This window comes from Mesocricetus auratus, unplaced genomic scaffold, assembly GCF_017639785.1.
Source record: "Mesocricetus auratus isolate SY011 unplaced genomic scaffold, BCM_Maur_2.0 Super-Scaffold_4256, whole genome shotgun sequence".
Taxonomy (NCBI): Eukaryota; Metazoa; Chordata; class Mammalia; order Rodentia; family Cricetidae; genus Mesocricetus; species Mesocricetus auratus.
In genome coordinates, this window is record NW_024429182.1 from 73,548,577 (window position 1) to 73,567,219 (window position 18,643).

The following is an 18,643-nucleotide window of genomic DNA, read 5'->3' on the forward strand; positions in this document are numbered from 1 at the left end:
TGAGAGACCCTGTCTCAAAAAATAAGATGGTGAACAATTGAGGAAGATAATTACCATTGATCCCTGACCTCTGCACACACCCACACACACGTGTTTGCACAAAGCCAACAGCACGCTATAGCTCCAAAAACTACTAACACAACACAAGCAATAAGTGTACTAAGAACACTGGCTCTGAGCTAGGAATGGTAGCGCATACCTGTAATCCTAGCACTGGGAGGCAATGTGAAACACTGTCAACAAAGGAAGGGAGAAGAAAGGAAAAGAGAGGAATGTTTGCCCAGAACAAGAGATGGGAGGTGTTCTAGTACTATTTCAATACTTCCCATGTGCTATTTCAATAGATACTTTCATCAGTTTATGAGGTGGCTGCTATTATCTTTGCCCTCATTTGACAGGTGAGGGGCTGAGGCATAAAGAAATGAAGAGACTTTTGCCAAGTAGGTGGGAGCAAGATAGCATCTAAACCAGTCACCACTAGTGAACACATTTTGCCCCTACATTCTACACTGACACTTCTTCATGGTTTCTGAGACAGAGGAAGGTGGTCAAAAAGGTCAAAAAGGTAGAAATCCTACAGGAAGCCACCTTGAGAACTGGTCGGGTTGGCTCAGCTCCAGCAGAGGAGCTGATATACACAGCAGCTTCTCCCCACCCACATCCAAACAAGCAACACCATCCAGAGCCCATAACAGCCTGGGCAAATGAGAGAGTGCCAAATGGCAGATTCTAAATGTTAAAAAAATCCTGAGAACTGGATGACAGACAGGAAGGAGCTGGGCACAGGGGAGGGTGTTGGGTTGCTGCTCCAAACCCTGAGGCAGCACAATCTTCAGGAAGATGAGGCCCCAGACTGGTGTCAGAGACTGGATGGAAACTCACAACAAGTGGCAGAAGGTGGTCCTTCCACTTGCCCAGCCAGTGTTCAGGAACTATGACAGTGGACTTCTGGCACAGAAAGGCAAGACATAGCTGGAGAGAGGGGGGGGGTCTTAGATCAGAAGACCAACCAATAGATGAGTGTCACACTACTGCAGCAAATTCCATCCCTTGCCCAAATCACTGGTGGCAAATTACATTAAAAACAACAACAACAACAAAATCAGAATCCAGAGAAAAGACAGGCAATCAAGGTACATATTTACAATCATCCAATGTCCAGGAAAACCAACAACAGGAACAACAGGGGCCAATTTAATAATCATGAAAAACAATCAAAGAAAAACAGCAGTGTAAGCAGAACCCTTATGACATACTTAAGCCATATCAATGGCACATAACTATCCTGCTTGTTTCTTAGGTGATGTAAGGCCAAGGCAGAAGGATCCTGAATTGTGAGACCCTTTCTGGAAAGAAACCAATTAATTGATTAATCAATTAATAAACAAAACAAAGAATCAATACCAAACAAAACACCAATAACTGTATTTATTATGATCAGAGGGATAAAGGGAAATACTGCATCCATCAAACAAGAGCCTATAAAGAGTTAATCTGAAATCCCAGAGAAGATTTAATCATTGAAATCATGCAGATCAAAGGCTAAGGAAAAGACTGAGGATACAGCAGAAAATTAGTGCTCTGGAAGATCACGTGGAGGCATTTACCTACAACACAGAATTAGAACTGGCAAAAGGTATAATGTTCACTTTTGGTGAGGTTTGAGTGAGATGAGCTTTTAAAGTTTTTTGTTAGAAGTGAAAATTAAGTTTTTCTAATAAGTCTATTGGCAATTTTACCACAAACGTCAAACAAATCCTATTATTTAAGCTAAGGGCCTGCAAATTTCAATCAGATTTGAACTTGCCAGCCACATATTTTTATAAATAAAGTTGTATTGAAACACTCATTAAGGCTGCTTTTGTATAATGGCAGAACTGAGTAACTCTGAGGGGTGTGGTGGCACATGTCTTTAATTTTAGCACTTAGGAGGCAGATAGATCTCTGTGAGTTTGAGACCAGCCTGGTCTAGTGAGTTTCAGGACAGCCAGGGTTATGTAGAGAGACCCTGTCCAAAACAAACAAGCAAGCAAACAACCAAACAAGCAAAGAGGGACCTAGACCTAGACTATGCACACATATAAACAGTGAAATGTTTATTACTTGGCCCTTTTAAAAAATAAAGGTTGCTAATGCCTGCTTTAAGGCGGTTTTCTTTTCCTTTTTTTTTTTTCTTTTGATTTTTCGAGACAGGGTTTCTCTGTATTGCTTTGGAGGCTGTCCTGGACTCACTCTGTAAACCAGGCTGGCCTCGAGCTCACAGAGATCTGCCTGCCTTTGCCTCCCAAGTGCTGGGATTAAAGGTGTAAACCACCAACGCCCGGTGGTTTAAGGCATTCTTAATTGGATTTTCTGTTGCTTGTGGCCAAGTACACTTTTGACTGAACAATTAAGAAATGCTTAAACAGACAAAAGTTCTAGAAGACAAACATCTGAGCCAGGTACATTGGCATAAATGTATAACCCAGCACTCAGAAGGCTGGGGTAGGTCTGGGACACATAGTATATCTTGAGCTACAGGTGAAATTCTATCTCAAAAAGAGAGAAAAAAATCCAGTTGATCAAACTGCTAATAGAGGGGAGGAGAATAAGGTAAGGAGTAAATTGGATGTGGTAGGGTATGTGTGTGTGTGTGTGTGTGTGTGTGTGTGTGTGTGTGTGTGTGTGTGTGTGCGTGTGTGTAGGCCACAGGATGATAGGTGTCTTAAACCACTTTCTATCTTATTCCCTTTAAGCAGAGTCTCTTGCTGAGCCTGAAGTCAACATTGCAGCAAGGCCAGAATTCCATACAGTCCTTTGCATCTGCTTGTCTCTCCCCACAATGTTTAGGTTATAAGCATAAGTAAACACTTTACATGGGTTCTGGGGACTCAAACTCAGGTCTTCATACTTGTACAGTAAGCACTCTTATCCATGGTGACATCTTAGCCCCATGATGTATATATTTGTAATATACAAAGAAAACCTTTTTGGTAATGACATACTAATTATTTTGCAACTTAAGTTTTTAAAGAAAAACTGAATGTCTACTTCAGAAGGGCAAAGAATGAACTTCTAGTGCATAAACACACACACACACACACACACACACACACACACACACTTTATAGATGCATTTAAAAGAAAAACCAGACATAAAAATTACATATACTGTGATTTGTCTTACAGGCAAAATTGTGTTGCTCTGAGTCCAGGTCATGGTTACTCTGGAGAAGTATTAGCTAAGAAGGGTCATGAAGAAGTCTCCTGGGTACTAGATGTGTTCCCTGTTTTGATGTAGGTAGTGTGAACATGGGTGCATTAACACAGAAATTTCATAAAAAGCATGTACTTAAAGATTGTTCATTTCATTATACACCAATTAAACTTCAATCAGTAAAGTGATTAAGGCTGGATGGAGAGAGATGGTTCAGCAGCTAAGAGCCCTTGCTGCTGTTGCAGAGCACCTGGGTTCTTTCCCAGAACCCATATGGCAGCTCACAATCATTTATAACTCTGAATCCAGGGGATCTGATGCCCTTTTCTGGCATCTGTGGGTACCAGGCAGACACATGGTATATATGCATGCAGACAAAACACCCATGAACATGAAATATAAAACTATTTTTAAAATTAGGGTTCATAATGGAAGGTAGATATTTTCAAATTGTTCCTAAATGATGAGATGATCCAAAAAATTCTTAAGTATTTGTAATTTTGTAGGAAAAATGCTTGAGAAAATAAAAAAATTAAAAAACAAGTAAGCTCAAGGGGCTGACAAGATGGCTCAGTGGACAAAGATCCTGCTACCAAGAATAAGGAGCTGGGTTTGGATTTCCTGGATTCACGTGGTAGTTGGAGAAAACCAGCTCCTGCATGTGTCCTCAGAACTCCACATGGGCCCCATGACATAAACATACATGAACATATACACTTACAAATAAATGAATATAATTAAAAATAAAACAAGATAGATTAGGTAGTAAAATGAAGTAATATTTATAGTTTTATATATATTCTAGTTTCTCTACAATCAGTATTCATTAGTTCAAGAATCTTAAGACAGCAATGGTGGCACACACCTTTAATCCCAGGACTCAGGAGGCAGAGGCAGATGGATCTCTGAGAGTTCAAGGTCAGCCTGGTCTACAGAGTGAGTTCCAGGACAACCTCCAAAGTCACAGAGAAACCCTATCTTGAACACCTCCCCCCAAAAAAGACTCTTAGAAAAAGACTAAAAATGTATGTAGATGGTGCGGGCCTCTATAGGTGCTGTCAGTGTAAGTCCTACTTTTCCTGCTCCCACTCCACTGATACCGGTTGATGGAGCATGAACAGACAAGGGCCCTGTGGAGGGGTCAGAGAAAGAAACTAAAAACACAGCATCTGCAGATTTTGTTCTAAGGGCTCTACATATATTATGCCCTTGATTATCTCTCCAATTCCACAAGGAGAGAGTTGGCAGCTCCATTCTGCAGATAAGGAAACTGAGAACCAGAGAGGCTATAAACTTCCAGAGACTGCATAGCTATTAAGTGGTAAGGCCTGGATACAAACCTTGGCAATGTGACCCAGACCCTGATCTGGATCACTCTACCATGCCAACTCTTCCCATCAGCCATACATGAGTGACCTGAGGATGCTGTCTTAGAAATATTAGATTATTCACCAGATGGTGGTGGCACAGGCCTTTAATCCCAGCATTCAGGAGGAAGAGGCAGGAAGAGCTCTGTGAGTTCGATGCCAGCCTGGTCTACAGAGCAAGTTCCAGGACAAGCAGGGCCACACAGGAGAAACCCTGTATTGAAAAAAAAAAAAAAAAGGAAAGAAAGACGGAAGAAAGAAAGGGCCGGGCAGTGGTGGCGCACACCTTTAATCCCAGCATTCGGGAGGCAGAGGCAGGCGGATCTCTGTGAGTTCAAGGCCGGGCTGGACAACAGCCTCCAAAACAATAAAGAGAAACCCTGTCTCGTAAAAAAAAAAAAAAAAAAAAAAAAAAAAGAGTTAGATTTCTCTCTACTGGGGGAAAGTAGATGAAGCCCTGGGTGGTTGTGTATTGTTGATATGAACAAGGACATCTCAAAGCCGTCCAATGCCTCAGATCCACAGTGATGGCAAGATCTGCCTTGGGTCAGGTTCAAGAGAATGGAAAAGCCTGCCCAGAATACAGATGGTTGACTGTATATAGATAGTATCAGTCATGGCTTCCTCCTCCCAGATAACTGCAGCCTGAGACCAGTCTTTTAGAGACCCTTGATACAGCATGACAATTACTCCCAGAACATCCACACAGCACTGGAAATTGTAAGCCATCTGGAAATGATGTTGAGTCTACAATGTGTAGGTTGCACACAAATGCCAAACACAGCCTGTGCTTTCTCATTTCCATGGGGTCCCTGGAAGCAACTTCTGTAAAGACTATGTGACAGGGAGATACACAATCACTTCAATGGTCTCTAAATAGAACCCACTGTGGTTAACTACCCCTTTGGATGGGGGAGGTATGAGATCAAGAACAACTTAGTCTTATGCCATCTGGCATTGCCACCTCTGCCCTCTTACCTGTTAAGATAGTGGACACAGGCTAGGGTCCTAATTTTAGCTATGAGCCTACCATAAGGTCTAGGGAAAAGAGAGGTGGCATGGCAGAGAATCAGTTTGTGGCCACCGTTGGGCTGGGCCTGGTGTTTCTCTCAACTTGGTTCACCATGAGGAGAGGAAGGCCTGCTGTGCACCATTCTACATAGAGAAAATTGAACATCAGGAGGCTAGAATGTGCCCCAAAGGGCCTCATGCTGTCACCTCTTTGTCAGGTGGCACAACACAGCACACTGGCTCGGCCCTATACTTCTAGGCTACCTGAGGCGGGTGGCCACACAGAGCCTGGACTACTCACAGTAAGAGCAGGACAATGCTGCTGAGGACAGTGAGTGGAGACCAGCACTTGGCGTGGAAGCTGCTGTGAACACTACACTTACCTGTCAGCTCTATTACTCCTGTCATAAAGGGGCCGTGTGGTTGATGGCTAATTTTGTCTGCCTACTGTACTTTTTCTGGTCTTCTGTGATACTAAGCTAATTTTCTTTTGGGAAATTACCCTTTTCTAACTATGTTAATGTGAGACTCCTCCCTCCTCCCTCCTGTGTGACCTGGCTGGTGGGTCTCAGTCTGGGCACTCAACTTGGCCGACCTCTCCAATCCTTCTGCTAGAACTGCTGATAGTGAGGGCACTGTCAGGAAGGAGGAGGGGAAGGTGAGGGAAAACAGCCCTCTGCCTTACTCAGGGCTCCCATCACAACTAGGGCTCCATGTGTTCAAGCTTCCTGAGGAAGGTTCTCTGACTCTTGCCCCTGGCACACACTGGCCTTTATGCAGTGAGATGGAGCAGCTGGCAGCAACCCTGTTACAGACAGGGGATTGTATGCATGAAGAACGGATTGCCACTGGGTAGTGGCTCACTCCTTTAGTCCCAGCACTAGGGAGGCAGAGGCAGGCATGGATCTCTGTGAGTTCAAGAACAGTCTGGTCTACAGATTGTGTTCCAAGATAGCCTGGGCTACACAGGGAAACCTCATCTCAAAAAACCAAAAATAAAAAAATAAAACGGAGGAGTGCAGAGGAACTGAGTTCAAACACTTGAATTCAGCTATACCTGATTATTCTGGCTTGTTTTATATCAACTTGACACAAGCTAGAGTGCTTTGGGACAAGGAAACCTCGTTTGAGAAAATGTTCCAAGTAGATTGGTCTGTGGGAAAGCCTGTGGTGAATTTTTGATTGATGTTTGATGTGGAAGGGCCCAGCACACTAGTGATGCCACCCCTGGGCTGGTGGTCCGGGGGGCTATAAGAAAGCAGGCTGAGCAAGCCATGAGGAGAAAGCCAATAAGCAGCAGTCCTCCATGACTTCCCCATCAGCTCCTGCCTCCAGATTCCTGCCCGTATGAGTTCCTGCCCTGACTGCCTTCAGTGATGAACTGTGACATAGAAGAGTAAGGGAAATAAACGCCTTCCACTCCAAGATGCTTTTTGTCATAGTGTTTCATCACAGCAACAGAAACCCTAAGGCAGACATGGATGTTACCTACCTCTGAAGTTTGCAGCAATGTGAGGCTGCAATTTCCCCTTTTTCGATGAAGAAAATGCTAAGGACTTCTAACACTTTTACACAGGGCCCAGGGCCCACAGCCCACAGACTATGGATCCTAGTAAAGTTGAAGCCACTGGCTTTTGTCAGACCTAGATGAGCAGAGAGTTAACAGCACCGATGGGAGGAGGCAAGTGTCCTCGTGTCGGGGTAGCGTCAGGACTAGGGTGATGTGGCTGTTGTCCACCCAGAGGTGCAGGCTGCTTCCATCCTGGGAACATCTTTCCTGAGACACTTGCAGGTACCACCTTTCCTTAGATGGTACCATTCTCTTTTCTAACACAATTCTATATTCCACACACTGCTTTTTCCAAGTGGAGGGAGGAGGCAAGTGTTAAAGGCAATTTCATGCCTCAGATCTGAGGATAGAGGAGACTTTGATGATGCTCTGTACAAGGGCACATTGCTTATCCAAAACAGACTCTTTCTGCTCAGAAATTGCAGCTCTCTGAAGGGCTTTTTTCTAGAGTTTAATCTTGTGCTAGAAGCTTAGCTGATGCCAGAAAGGTTTTAGACATGTCAATCTCCCTCCTGGCATTTTATCAGAAATTGATTCTCTTTGCTGTTTGGCATGTGAGTCTTGGCCTTGCTCTTGTTAAACTAGGGTTTGGGGGCTGGGTTTATAGATACATCTCCTGCAGTTCCCAGGGGTCTCAGGAGATTCAGAGGGAAGGCGAGTCCTACGGGAAGGATTATGACTGCTCTTTGATGGCACTACGTGGTACAAACACTGGGGTTGTCTGTGTTCAGCACTCCCCCAGAAAGACTTCTACTCCACCTGGCTTTGAAGCAATTTTTCACAATTTTTTGTGTGGGTGTGTGCGTGAGTGTGGGGGTGTCTAGGTCACAGAACAATTTATAATAGTTCATCCTCTCTTTCTATTATGTGAGTCCCAGAGACTGAACCCAGGTCGTCAAGATTAGCAACAAACACCTTACCCATCTGGCCAGTCTGGCATCTTGCCCCTCTTCCTGCAAGCCCTAAACTATAATCTTCAATATCGATGGAACCCCCGGGATCTACAGACTTGGCTTAAAGCACCTGACCTACTGGGACCTACAGATTATGTATCAACCCTATCGCACCAATTCTGTATCATCCCCGCCCTAGATAGGGAGCTGTGCAGTCAGAGACTGAGTCACTTGAATGACAGAGGTAACCTAGGTTCTGCAGGGGTCACATGCTTCCTACTTTGCTGCATGACTTGTTTGCACTGTTAAAAGTCCCAAGGTGCCATTGCTGGCCAATTTCTCAAAATCTACAGGGACCAGGGCCTCACGGTGAAGAAAGACACACAATGCTCATTTCACACTGGGAATGCATTTGGCAGTTGAATCCAAAATGGGATTTCATTCTTCTCTGCCCAGAAATCAGAGCTAAAAGTTTTCATTCCCATAAAAGCGCACATTTGGAGAGTTCACTGCCACAGCATGCACGCATGCACTCTCCTTGCTCGTTTCTCCTTCTCCTTCTCCTTCTCCTTCTCCTTCTCCTTCTCCTTCTCCTTCTCCTTCTTCTTCTTCTTCTCCTTCTCCTCCTCCTCCTCCTCCTCCTCTTCCTCCTCCTCCTCCTCCTCCCCTCCTCCTCCTCTTTTTGTGCTGCTGATCAAACCTGGAATCTTGCACATGCTAGGCAAGCACTGTATCACTATGCCTCAACCCTAGTATGAACACTTTCTCCCCCAAAAGATAAGATCTTATACATACGATAGATAGAAGGGGGACACCTCTTAGTCACCCAGAAGGCCGAGCTCAAGGATGCTGAGAATTAAATCAGGGAAGGAAGGTGTGTGCTGCTGGATGTTTGGTGGAACTGGGACCCTGCAAGAACTGCCACTGTCACTGAGCTAGGAGACAGCTCTCCAAAATGAGCTTCTAGATATACTTTTAACTCCTTCTCAAGCAAACTGCACTGCTGCCATCCACAAGACAAGTAAGTAATCCGGGGAAGCCAGGGGTGGGCTATAAAGGACTTGATGCAGGCACTGCTGCCAAAGCTAGCCACACTGGATTCTTGCCAGCAATCAAGAACTCTACCCTTCTTAGGCACTTTTAGCAGATCGACTGAAAACAGTGTTTTCAGTTAATCACATACCCTTCGATCCAATGATTCTAGTCTAAGGAGTTCACCTTTGACTGCTTTTGCACACATCTATTAAGCTCTTGCTCTAGATTATTCCTTAAAATTGTAATAAGAGACCATTAATAGCCTAGATCATCATTAACAGGAACTAGTAGCACACTCACATTATTAGTTAACACCCAAATCCCATCTGAGCTGACATGTGACTGCAGACTGTATTTACCAAACTTAGCATGCGCGTCATGATTTGTTGTGACATGTGAATGTGCCGCATCACAATGTACTTCTGCAGGACCTACTGGGATGGCATTACTTTCCAGACATAAGAAAATGAAACAATTTATCTTCAGGTTACCAAATAAAGGATTGAGTTCTAGTACATCTATGGTAAAAGAGAAGGACATCATAAAAAGAACAAAGGCAGTCTACATGTCCTGCTACAGGATATCTTCCCAAGACAGGTTAGGTGTGAGAAGGAAGGAGAAAGGAGGGAGAGAGAAGGGATAGGGAAGGGGGGAGGAAGGAGAGAGAGAGACCAGTTGGAATTGGGACCTAGTGCAGATCCTGGATGCCCTGGGAATCCCTGGGAATGACCCACAGCACCACAATTTAAAAGAAGAAAGGCATTCCTCATTGATGGACTGCTACCTGTATGTGTAACCTGAAAGAAGCCCTTTCCTCCCCAAAAAACAAACAAAAACACATCAGAAGCCAAACTAAATCACGCACTATTATGTTAAATTTGGCTGGGTGTCTGGTCCCCCATGAGAAGTCACCATTTCCACAAAAGCCCCCATTCCCTCAGGGACTTGAAGAAAGTTTCTGCTTGCTAAAAAGGAAATCACTCTCCTTTTCTCAGCCAAGAGGAACACATGGCTCTCACATTAACACATGACTGTGGTGCCTATTAACTTGTCAAGGTCAGTACTAATCTCTAGGCTCCCCCAGCACAGAAGCCCCATCCCAGATCAAAAGCCCCCTTTCTCCTGTTCCCATTTAACCTGGAAATCTTGCCCCTGTTGCTTCTCCTTGCTTTCCTGAGAGACAGACTTGGTAATTGGAAATAAGCGTTTTCCCTTTTCATCCATGGAACAGCTATTTTGGTTCCTTTACTGTGCCCTTTTCACTGGGGAGACAGTTGAATTAGTATAGAGCTTGCCTTGCAAGCCCAAGGACCTGAGTTCAACCCCTAAAACCTGATTTAAAAAAGTTAGAAAGCCAGTTATGGTAGCATAGATTTGCAATCTCAGTGCTGGGCAGGGGACAGGCAGATTGCTGATACTCTCTGGTCTACAGGACAATGAGAGACTGCCTCAAAAACAAACAAAACAAAACAAAACAAAAAACAAAGGCCAGCATGGCACCTGAGGAACATCACTCAAGGTATCACTTGACATTCAAGCACATGGACACAAATGCACACACAGCCCACACAAAACCACCAAGGAGATAGTAGGTAGATGGGAACAGGATATCTATGACTAGTGAATTGGAAGGACACATTAATGGTTGTCTCTTAAAATGGGAACTGAGTATTTACCAAGAGCATAGTAAACTTTCAACTATTCCTCTTTGTATTGCTGTGCTGAGGATCAAACTTGGGGCCTCAGATATATTAGGTAAGCGCTTGCTTTGTAATGGAGCCACATCCTCAGCTCCTTCTCCCAAATATCTCCAGCGTGGATTGGATGGCTGATCCTGCTCTCCTGCCCTGGTCTCTGAATGAGGCTCCCAGACAGGAACAGTGACTCTAAAAGCATCATGAGAGCAATGAGAGGGTGTGTGAACCTGCTTTTGGTGGCACACTGAATTGACAGATGAGGCTAGTTCCTGAGATCCAGGTCTCTCCGACTGCCTGGGAAATGAAAGAAGCTCCTTTAATCTTGCACCTAGAGGATGGTGTGTGAGTGTGCACGAATGCACAAGCAGGCAAGCTTAAGGCTTCTAAATGGGAGAGTTAAACGGCTTTTACAGTCCTTTACAAAGTGAGCTTACACATGAGTGGTTTTTAGAATCTCCAATCAACTGCAAAAGATGGCAGTCCATTATCACAAGAGGCTCATGGAGTGGTTAAAAGCAGAGGCTCAGGAGGTAACCTAAATAGGGCTCACTTACCTGGGGACACCCACCCAGGAAGTAGGAAGGCTAGAGTTCACCCAGCCCGAACCAGGGAGGCCCCTAGAGGAAGTGTAACTGTGGGCTTTCTTCCTGGTGACATAAACACAACAGATAGTCAAACATTCCTGGGACACTATGGAGCAAATGCCACTGGACTTGAACTAGGTAGCTGCACTGTATACTTGTTCTCCCTGGAGGGCATTGCCAAACCAAGTGACACGGCTCAAAGGACCAGACGTCACTGCTCAGCTGTGAGATCTATGTGACTCTGGAACCTACACTATGGCCCTCAGTGCACATTGAGACCCTAATTCTTAGAGCTGCAGGGGTTCCTGTGCAGCAGAAGGACATATCCCTGTCCCCACGTGCCCTAGTCAGCAGTGCCCACACTGTGAGATGGGAGAGTTAGGTTTGATGGTGAATAAAACCATCTCTTTCCTCTGGGATTTTTCTCCAGCTTTTTTTTAAAGCACTGTATGACAAATTTGCTTCCTAATGATTTTTGAGTAAACTACAATGGCCACAATTTCAAAATCATTAATAATTCATGACCAGAGGACATAAACACTACATAATCTCTACAGGCAGAAATCACGAATACTCGTTAGAGGCAAGGCCAAGAATATTTTTACCAACTGAACTGAAAGTATTTGCTGCTACAAAGCAGCTATCAAGGGACATGTCAGAACCAGCTGTGGCCTTTCCAACCCTTCAACTTAGCCTGTCTCTTCCAAGAAGCCTGTCCTTCCTCTGGTGCCCAGAGGCTTTACCTGGGTACCTCTTGAGCTCCCTCTTGAGCTCTGTCTGTGGTAGCTGAGGGGCTGGGTGCCAAGCAGGCTGTGATTAGCAGGCAGGGCTGCCTCAAGCTCTGGAAACCCATTCTCATCATCAGCTGCACGTGGGCACTGCTAGCAGTTAGCAAATTCGGATGTCTGGATCCACACCTAGAGCTTGATTAACTAGTCTGAGACCTAGCAGAAGCGCTAAATACTCCAAGATAGGTCAGGTGTGAGGACACAACCTTGTAAACCCAACACTCTGGAGGCAGAGGTGGGAAGATCACAGGTTCAGGAGCTAGAGAGACGGCTCCGTGAATGGCATCTGCCTCACAAGTGTGAGGACAAGAATTTGGATTCCCCAGAACCAACACAAAAGCCTAACGGGGGGGGGGGGACCACCTGTATAACACCAGTACCTGGGAGGCAGAGATAAAGGATCCCCTGGGCAAGCTGGCCAGCTAGACTAGATGGAACAGGCAAACTCAGAGTTCAGGGAGAGACCCTGTCTTTATAAAGAACAATAGTAATCGAGTAATACTCAACTTCAACTTTGGTCCTCCACACACATGCACATGCAGACTCACTCATATGCATAATACACATATACATGGGGGAGAGAAAGGAAAAGAGAGGGAACTTCAATAGGGCATGAGCCAAACAGCACTACCTTAGGATGAATGTGGTCTGACAAGCTCACTGGGACCCCCACACATCCCTCACTGTGTGGACCCATGACCCCACACCCGCCCAGTCCTCATCTGACTCAGGTGAAACTATATTTTCACCCTCTGGGGAGGCAGTGGCCCACAGAACTTCACAGGAGAAGGAACATGACACTCATCCCCAGCTACTTGTTCCAACCAGCGCTGAAAAAGAGACAGCTTATCTTTGCCTTACCTTTCATGGTGACGGGGCTTGATCTATGGCTGGCATAAGGCACACAGTGCTACCAAGTAGTGAGGGGAGGGGTACAAAGAGGCAGGGTTGGGGAGGACAAATTCAGGGGACCAGGGCAAGAATCCCCTAAGCCAGCAATGTACTATTAGCTTTGTCCTTTGTTTTTCTAACCAAACTGGAAGCCTGTTGAGACAGTCAGCCAGCACCCTTTTTTTTCAGAGGGCCTGAAGCCATCCTAAATATCTTTCAGAATTAAACCTGGATGTTGAGATTAAACAGCATGGTGTTTTGTTTTTCACTTCAAGCACTTTTTAGAAGAGAAATGATCTGAAATGTTCTCAGGCAATTGGCACAATGGAGATGCTGGGAAAGCAGCAATTAAGAGGTTCTGTTGCTAAGAGAGGGCAGAGGGAGAAAGAATAGGAAGCTCCATTTATTCCATCAACACCGCCCTCCCAGGAACACAGGACTTGACCAAAGAGCCCTATGGTCCTTATGCCACTTCCCACCTACCTGAGCTTTAAAGGTCTTGTGTATTCATGTCTCTCTGACTTTGACCATGTTGTTTCCTAGGACTAAAAACTCCTGCTCATTCTTTAAGAGGCAGCAAGTCTATCATCTTTTCTATGAAGACTTCTTTCCTTTCATGATTCCTTAGACAAGGTCTTGTTATACATGCTAGACTGACCTTGAACTTCAAATCATCCTTCCTTAGCCTTCCAAGAGTGGAGATTATAGGCCTATTCATCTTTCTTTTTTTCTTAAAATTAATTTTACTTCTAAGTATGTACATGTGAGTTTAGGCATACATGGAGGCCAGGAGAGAGTGTTAGATTTGGCATTGGAGTCACAGGTGTTTGTGAGCCACCCTATGTGAATGCTGGGAGCCCAACTCTGGTTCTCTGGAAGATTGGTACATATGCTTAACTGCTGATCCATCTCTCAAGCCCAGCAGAGCCCTTCTTGATACTACAGACAGGGTGAGAAGACTTGGTTTCTGTCCTTCAATCCTACTTTCTCTAACTTATGATTGTTTCTTACACTGTAGTGCAGTGATCCTGAGCACTTCCCTTCTAAGTACACAGCACACATAGCAACTGCTGTCATACCATCCCTCAGTCCCATTGCCAGGTCCTGAGCAAATAGGCTCAGTAGGGCAGCTTTCAAGAATAGCCAAGTATTGTGTAAAAGTGAGTCTTTGGCTGGAGAGATGGCTCAGTCATTATAGGCTAGGCTCACAAGTAAAAAGACAAGATGTAAGGCCTGGTCCTGGATGTGGTGGTACACACCTTTAATTCCAGAACTTAGGAGGAGTAGGAGGGTCTCTAATACAAGGACAGCCTGGGCTCTATTGTAAGTTCTAGACTATTTGATTATCTGGGCTGAGAGCTCATGTCTTAGTGGGGAAGAAAGAAAAGAAAAAAAGCCATTTTTCATATTCCTTTCCCCCTTTCTGTTTATTTTCCCCCATCCTTTAAACCTATCCTGCCTTATGACTTGCTTTAAAGCTCCTAGACCCAGCTGAGGTTAAAAACAATCTTTTATTCTTAGAAGAAATGGAAGTTGACCCTGTACTGTTTGGAAACCCAAGTCTCAGAAAGTCTTTCAGCTGGCATTCCCTCCTCTTCAACCCCAGAAACTCCATGTGAACAAACCTGACTGATGACTGGAGATAGAGACAGCATGGGGAGAATGACACATTGACCAGCACCCAACAAGTCCTGTAGACACAAGCAAGCCCTAGCTGAGAGCAGATGAGTCTAGCCTGTCAGCAAGACCCAAGAAGGGCCAGACTGCCAACTCACAGATTCAGGGACTAAATGCATGGCTCTTGTTCCAAGCCAATGAAATCTGGAGTGAGCATTAGTGCCACAACGGCAGATGTGCTCAGTGAAGGATCATCATTACAAGTGACAATACGTTGACATGTCTATCTGCCAGCTCTCACTTGGCCCAGGACTTGGGTGGGAATTTTCTTCTTCAAGAGAAAGGAGAAGGAGGTCACAGAATGCCTGTTCACACCCTCCAGTCTCCAGGCTCTAGCAAACAGCAGTGGGCGCAGTTACCTCCTTTCTCTCCCGAGAGCAGGACCGGCTTCTCTCCACCTTCCGCAGGGCCTGACCTGTAGCAGTTCAAAAGCAGAAGCAGAGATTAAGGCTGCTTGGGAACAACTAGTTTATCACCACAAAAGCTTTTTATTTGCAAACTGGAAAGACAGGACCAATCATAATGAGATGATTCTAAGAAAATGTAGCCTGTTATTATAATGGGAAAATGGTACACTTTAGAAGTGGACCTACGGCAAGGAAAATGATAATTCACACACTCACAGTATTTGACTATAATGAACAAAGCTCCAGCCCTTTAATCTGGGCCATTATCTGCACTCTGAAAGGGCCTAGGGACTGTACTTTTCCCTGTCGAATTACATTTCTATTAAATTGTTTGGAATTACATAAAACGCCTTCCATAAAAATGCCTTCTGCTGTGTGTATAGCCATAAACCTAGGTGGGTGCATTCCAGGGCGCTGCACCAATCCCCAGACTCACAGCACTGGTGACGTGCAGAAGTGAAGTAGAAGTAATCACATGCGCTTCACATAATAGACAATTTCAGTGGGAATCGTCGCTTTTCTCAGAATGCCTCAGACAAGCATTTGAAGGTATGCGTAAATTCAGGAGGCATTATCTCCTATAAATGCACCCTTCCAAAAGCACGTTTTCACACCTGTGACGGGAGTGTCCACTAGAAAAGCTCCTAACAGACTGCATTGGTATTGAAATCCAAAACATAAGTCATTGTTTGTTGTCAGGGCATCCACTGAACTGCCCCACTTGACTTCCAGGTGGCTACTTGTGATTGCCACAAGCACATGTCCTGTTAGGTAAGAGCTCTCAGAAGGCAGAAGCAAAAAGGCTTAGTGACAGTCCAGTGAGAGAGAGGAGATGGGGGCCCAGTCTCAGACCAAAGGAGTCTGTTGTAGATGTTTTTCATGTTACCTGCTGCTAAAGCTGGGTTTTTAATGTCCATATGGCATGTTTTGAGCTTTTAGGAGGTAAGATCTGGCTGGAAGAAGCAAGGGTTGGCCTTTGAAAGTTATAGCCACCCCTGCCTGGTCCTGGCCTGAGTTCTCTGTTTCCTAGTACATGCCATGTGAACAGTCAGGGTCTCATAGGAGAATGCTGCTGGACAAAGCCACTACTGTTTCCATGCCTCCCCTGGCACACCGAACCTCAAAACTGTGAGCCAAAGTTAAACCTGGCCTTCCTTAACTTGTTGTTTTCAGGTATTTTGTTCTAGCACCAAGAAAAGTGACCAAGATGACAAGTGCCTTGGTCCCAGCTTATAGGGTTAGTGGAAGGTGGCAAAACCTTTTGAATATAGGGCCCAGTGGAGGGAAGTTGGGTCTTAATTGGGAACCCAGTCCTTCCTCCTTTCTCTGTTTCCTGTCCACCATGAGGTGAGTAGCATCCTCCAAATGCTCCCACCGTGTTGCTGCTGCACAGGTCCAAAATCAATGGGCCAAGAGACCATGATTAAAACTTCCCAAACTGTAAGCTCAAACAAACATTTCCTCTATGAACTGAAGTTTCAAAAACAGAAACCTGGCAACACCTCTGCTCTGCTCTCAATGACCCCTTAACCCAACCCTTTCTCTTCTCCTCTCTCCACAGTTCATGGGGTCAGACCCCTGGGGCAACCATGACCATATATAACTCCATACTCCAAATCTCAGTATGCCACACCAGGGATGACACCCAACTCAGACACAGCCCAGCAGAATCTTAGTCCCAGGAATTTGATTCACAAAGACAGGGGCAAGATGGGGTTAATCCTGTTTGTGAGCTTTGATGCTGTGCATAGACTTGGGTTACCTGCCCTGGGACAGACAGACAGCAATGTCAGGACAGGAGGGATGGATAGGAAACTTCAGCATGCTTTGTGATCCACAGACAAGTTCCTTATGCTTTTCCGACAGTGTATGTGTTCCTTTCCACCTTAAGACAATGAACTACTTAGGACTCGGTGATTTTAAAGAGCCTAGAATAAGGCACTGTGACATGGAGCGTCCATGGTGGCGAAGACTAGCGATATATCCAGTGACCGAGTGCTTGCCTAACATGAGCAAGGCCCTGGGTTTCATCCCCAGTAACACAAAATGGAAGATGAGGGGGATTTTACATGGAGATGGGGATTATATATGAATTCTGTACTTTCTACTTAATTTTGCTACAAATATAAAATTGCTTTAGAAAACAAAGTTAATGGGTTGGAGAAATGTCTCAGTGGCTAGGAGCCCACACTGCTCTTGCAGAGGACCCATGTTCAATTCCCAGGACTCACATCAGGCAGCTTACAACCACCTGTAACTCCAGCTCCAGGGGTTCAGGCAACCTTTTCTGGTCTTCACATACACCTGTTCTCCCCACCACCCTGATTCCCACAAAGTTTATACACATGTCAACCAAAAAGAGACTAGGGTCTAAGAATCAGGAGATCTAGTTCTTGGGCTAATTTAATCATGGCTTCATGAAACCCAATGTTCTGGGACAGGACCTAGAAAGAACACTTCAGAAGCCCTTGGCCATGCCTGCTCTGACTGTCAGACTGTGGATTCCAAGCAAATCCTTGGGCTGGCCAGAAAAGATGATATGACAGGTAGTCAAGTCTGCCCACACAAAACAGACCCAGATGGCTCTGAGTTCAAAGAAACCACATGGAGTGGAGGCCATGGATGCCGAAGACCAGGATATGGCCACAGTGGTGACAGTACTGGCCCAGGGCAAGGCAGGGAGCAGGAAGGCAGTTAGGGGTCAACAAGGCAGCCTAAGTCTAGCAAGGCTCGTCCTTCACCAATCACACCAACTGAGGCTCTGTTCTGAGAGAGCACAGAGCAATCTGGAACCGTGGCTAAATCCCAGGCTCTCTGGGGCACGGCTGCCTCCTGGATTTTGTCAAAGCTGGATGTGGTGGCGCACGTCTTTAATCTCAGAACTTGGAAGGCAGAGGTAGGCAGATTGCTGTGGGTTTGAGGCCAACTAGAGCCATGAAGTGAGAAGTAAATAAAATAAAATACATTAGTTCAAATCATCGTTGGGTTTGCTTTTCATCTTCTAAAATTCCATTATGGGCTAGGGAATGCTTAATGGTAGCACAGTGTCTCTGTCTAGCATGTGTAAGGCCTTGTGTTCCATTACCACACCACAAGCATACACACATAAAACAAAATAAAATTTCAACACACAGTTAAAACAAAAATGTCACACAAGCTTTAACTACTTTAAAACTTGAAGGCACTCTCTCTACTGGAGTTAATTAGACATGTCTTTATTCATTAAATTGAAAAATAATTTTCTTAACTTCCAATGAAGATAATGCACTCTAGTTATGAGCATTTGTATGTAACCTCCCTAGAAGCTGGCTGGGTCCTCACACCTGGGAGCCTCTCTCTACTGCAGGGAGCTCCATGGTGACCACTTCTTGGCAAAAATGGAAAGAATGTACTCAGACTCCCCTGCATCTGCCTGCTGCATCTGGCATGTCGGGATATCTTTCTACTTGTAGTTCATTTGTTCTCACAACAACCAAGAGAGAGAAGTAGAAGAAGGTGACATTAATATCTATATACATTGCCTGCAA

The 18,643-nt window shown here is 45.0% G+C and overlaps 1 protein-coding gene across 5 annotated transcripts in view; it reads right to left on the reverse strand.

Annotated features, from left to right (window-relative positions):
* Window positions 1–18,643, reverse strand: part of Katnip (katanin interacting protein) — a 165,805-nt gene that overhangs the window by 129,132 nt on the left and 18,030 nt on the right. For all 5 annotated transcript variants that reach the window (XM_040754736.1, XM_040754746.1, XM_040754733.1 and 2 more), the window contains exon 2: window positions 15,069–15,124. In XM_040754736.1, the coding sequence (XP_040610670.1) occupies window positions 15,069–15,124 (56 nt within the window). The remainder of the gene's footprint in view (window positions 1–15,068; window positions 15,125–18,643) is intronic.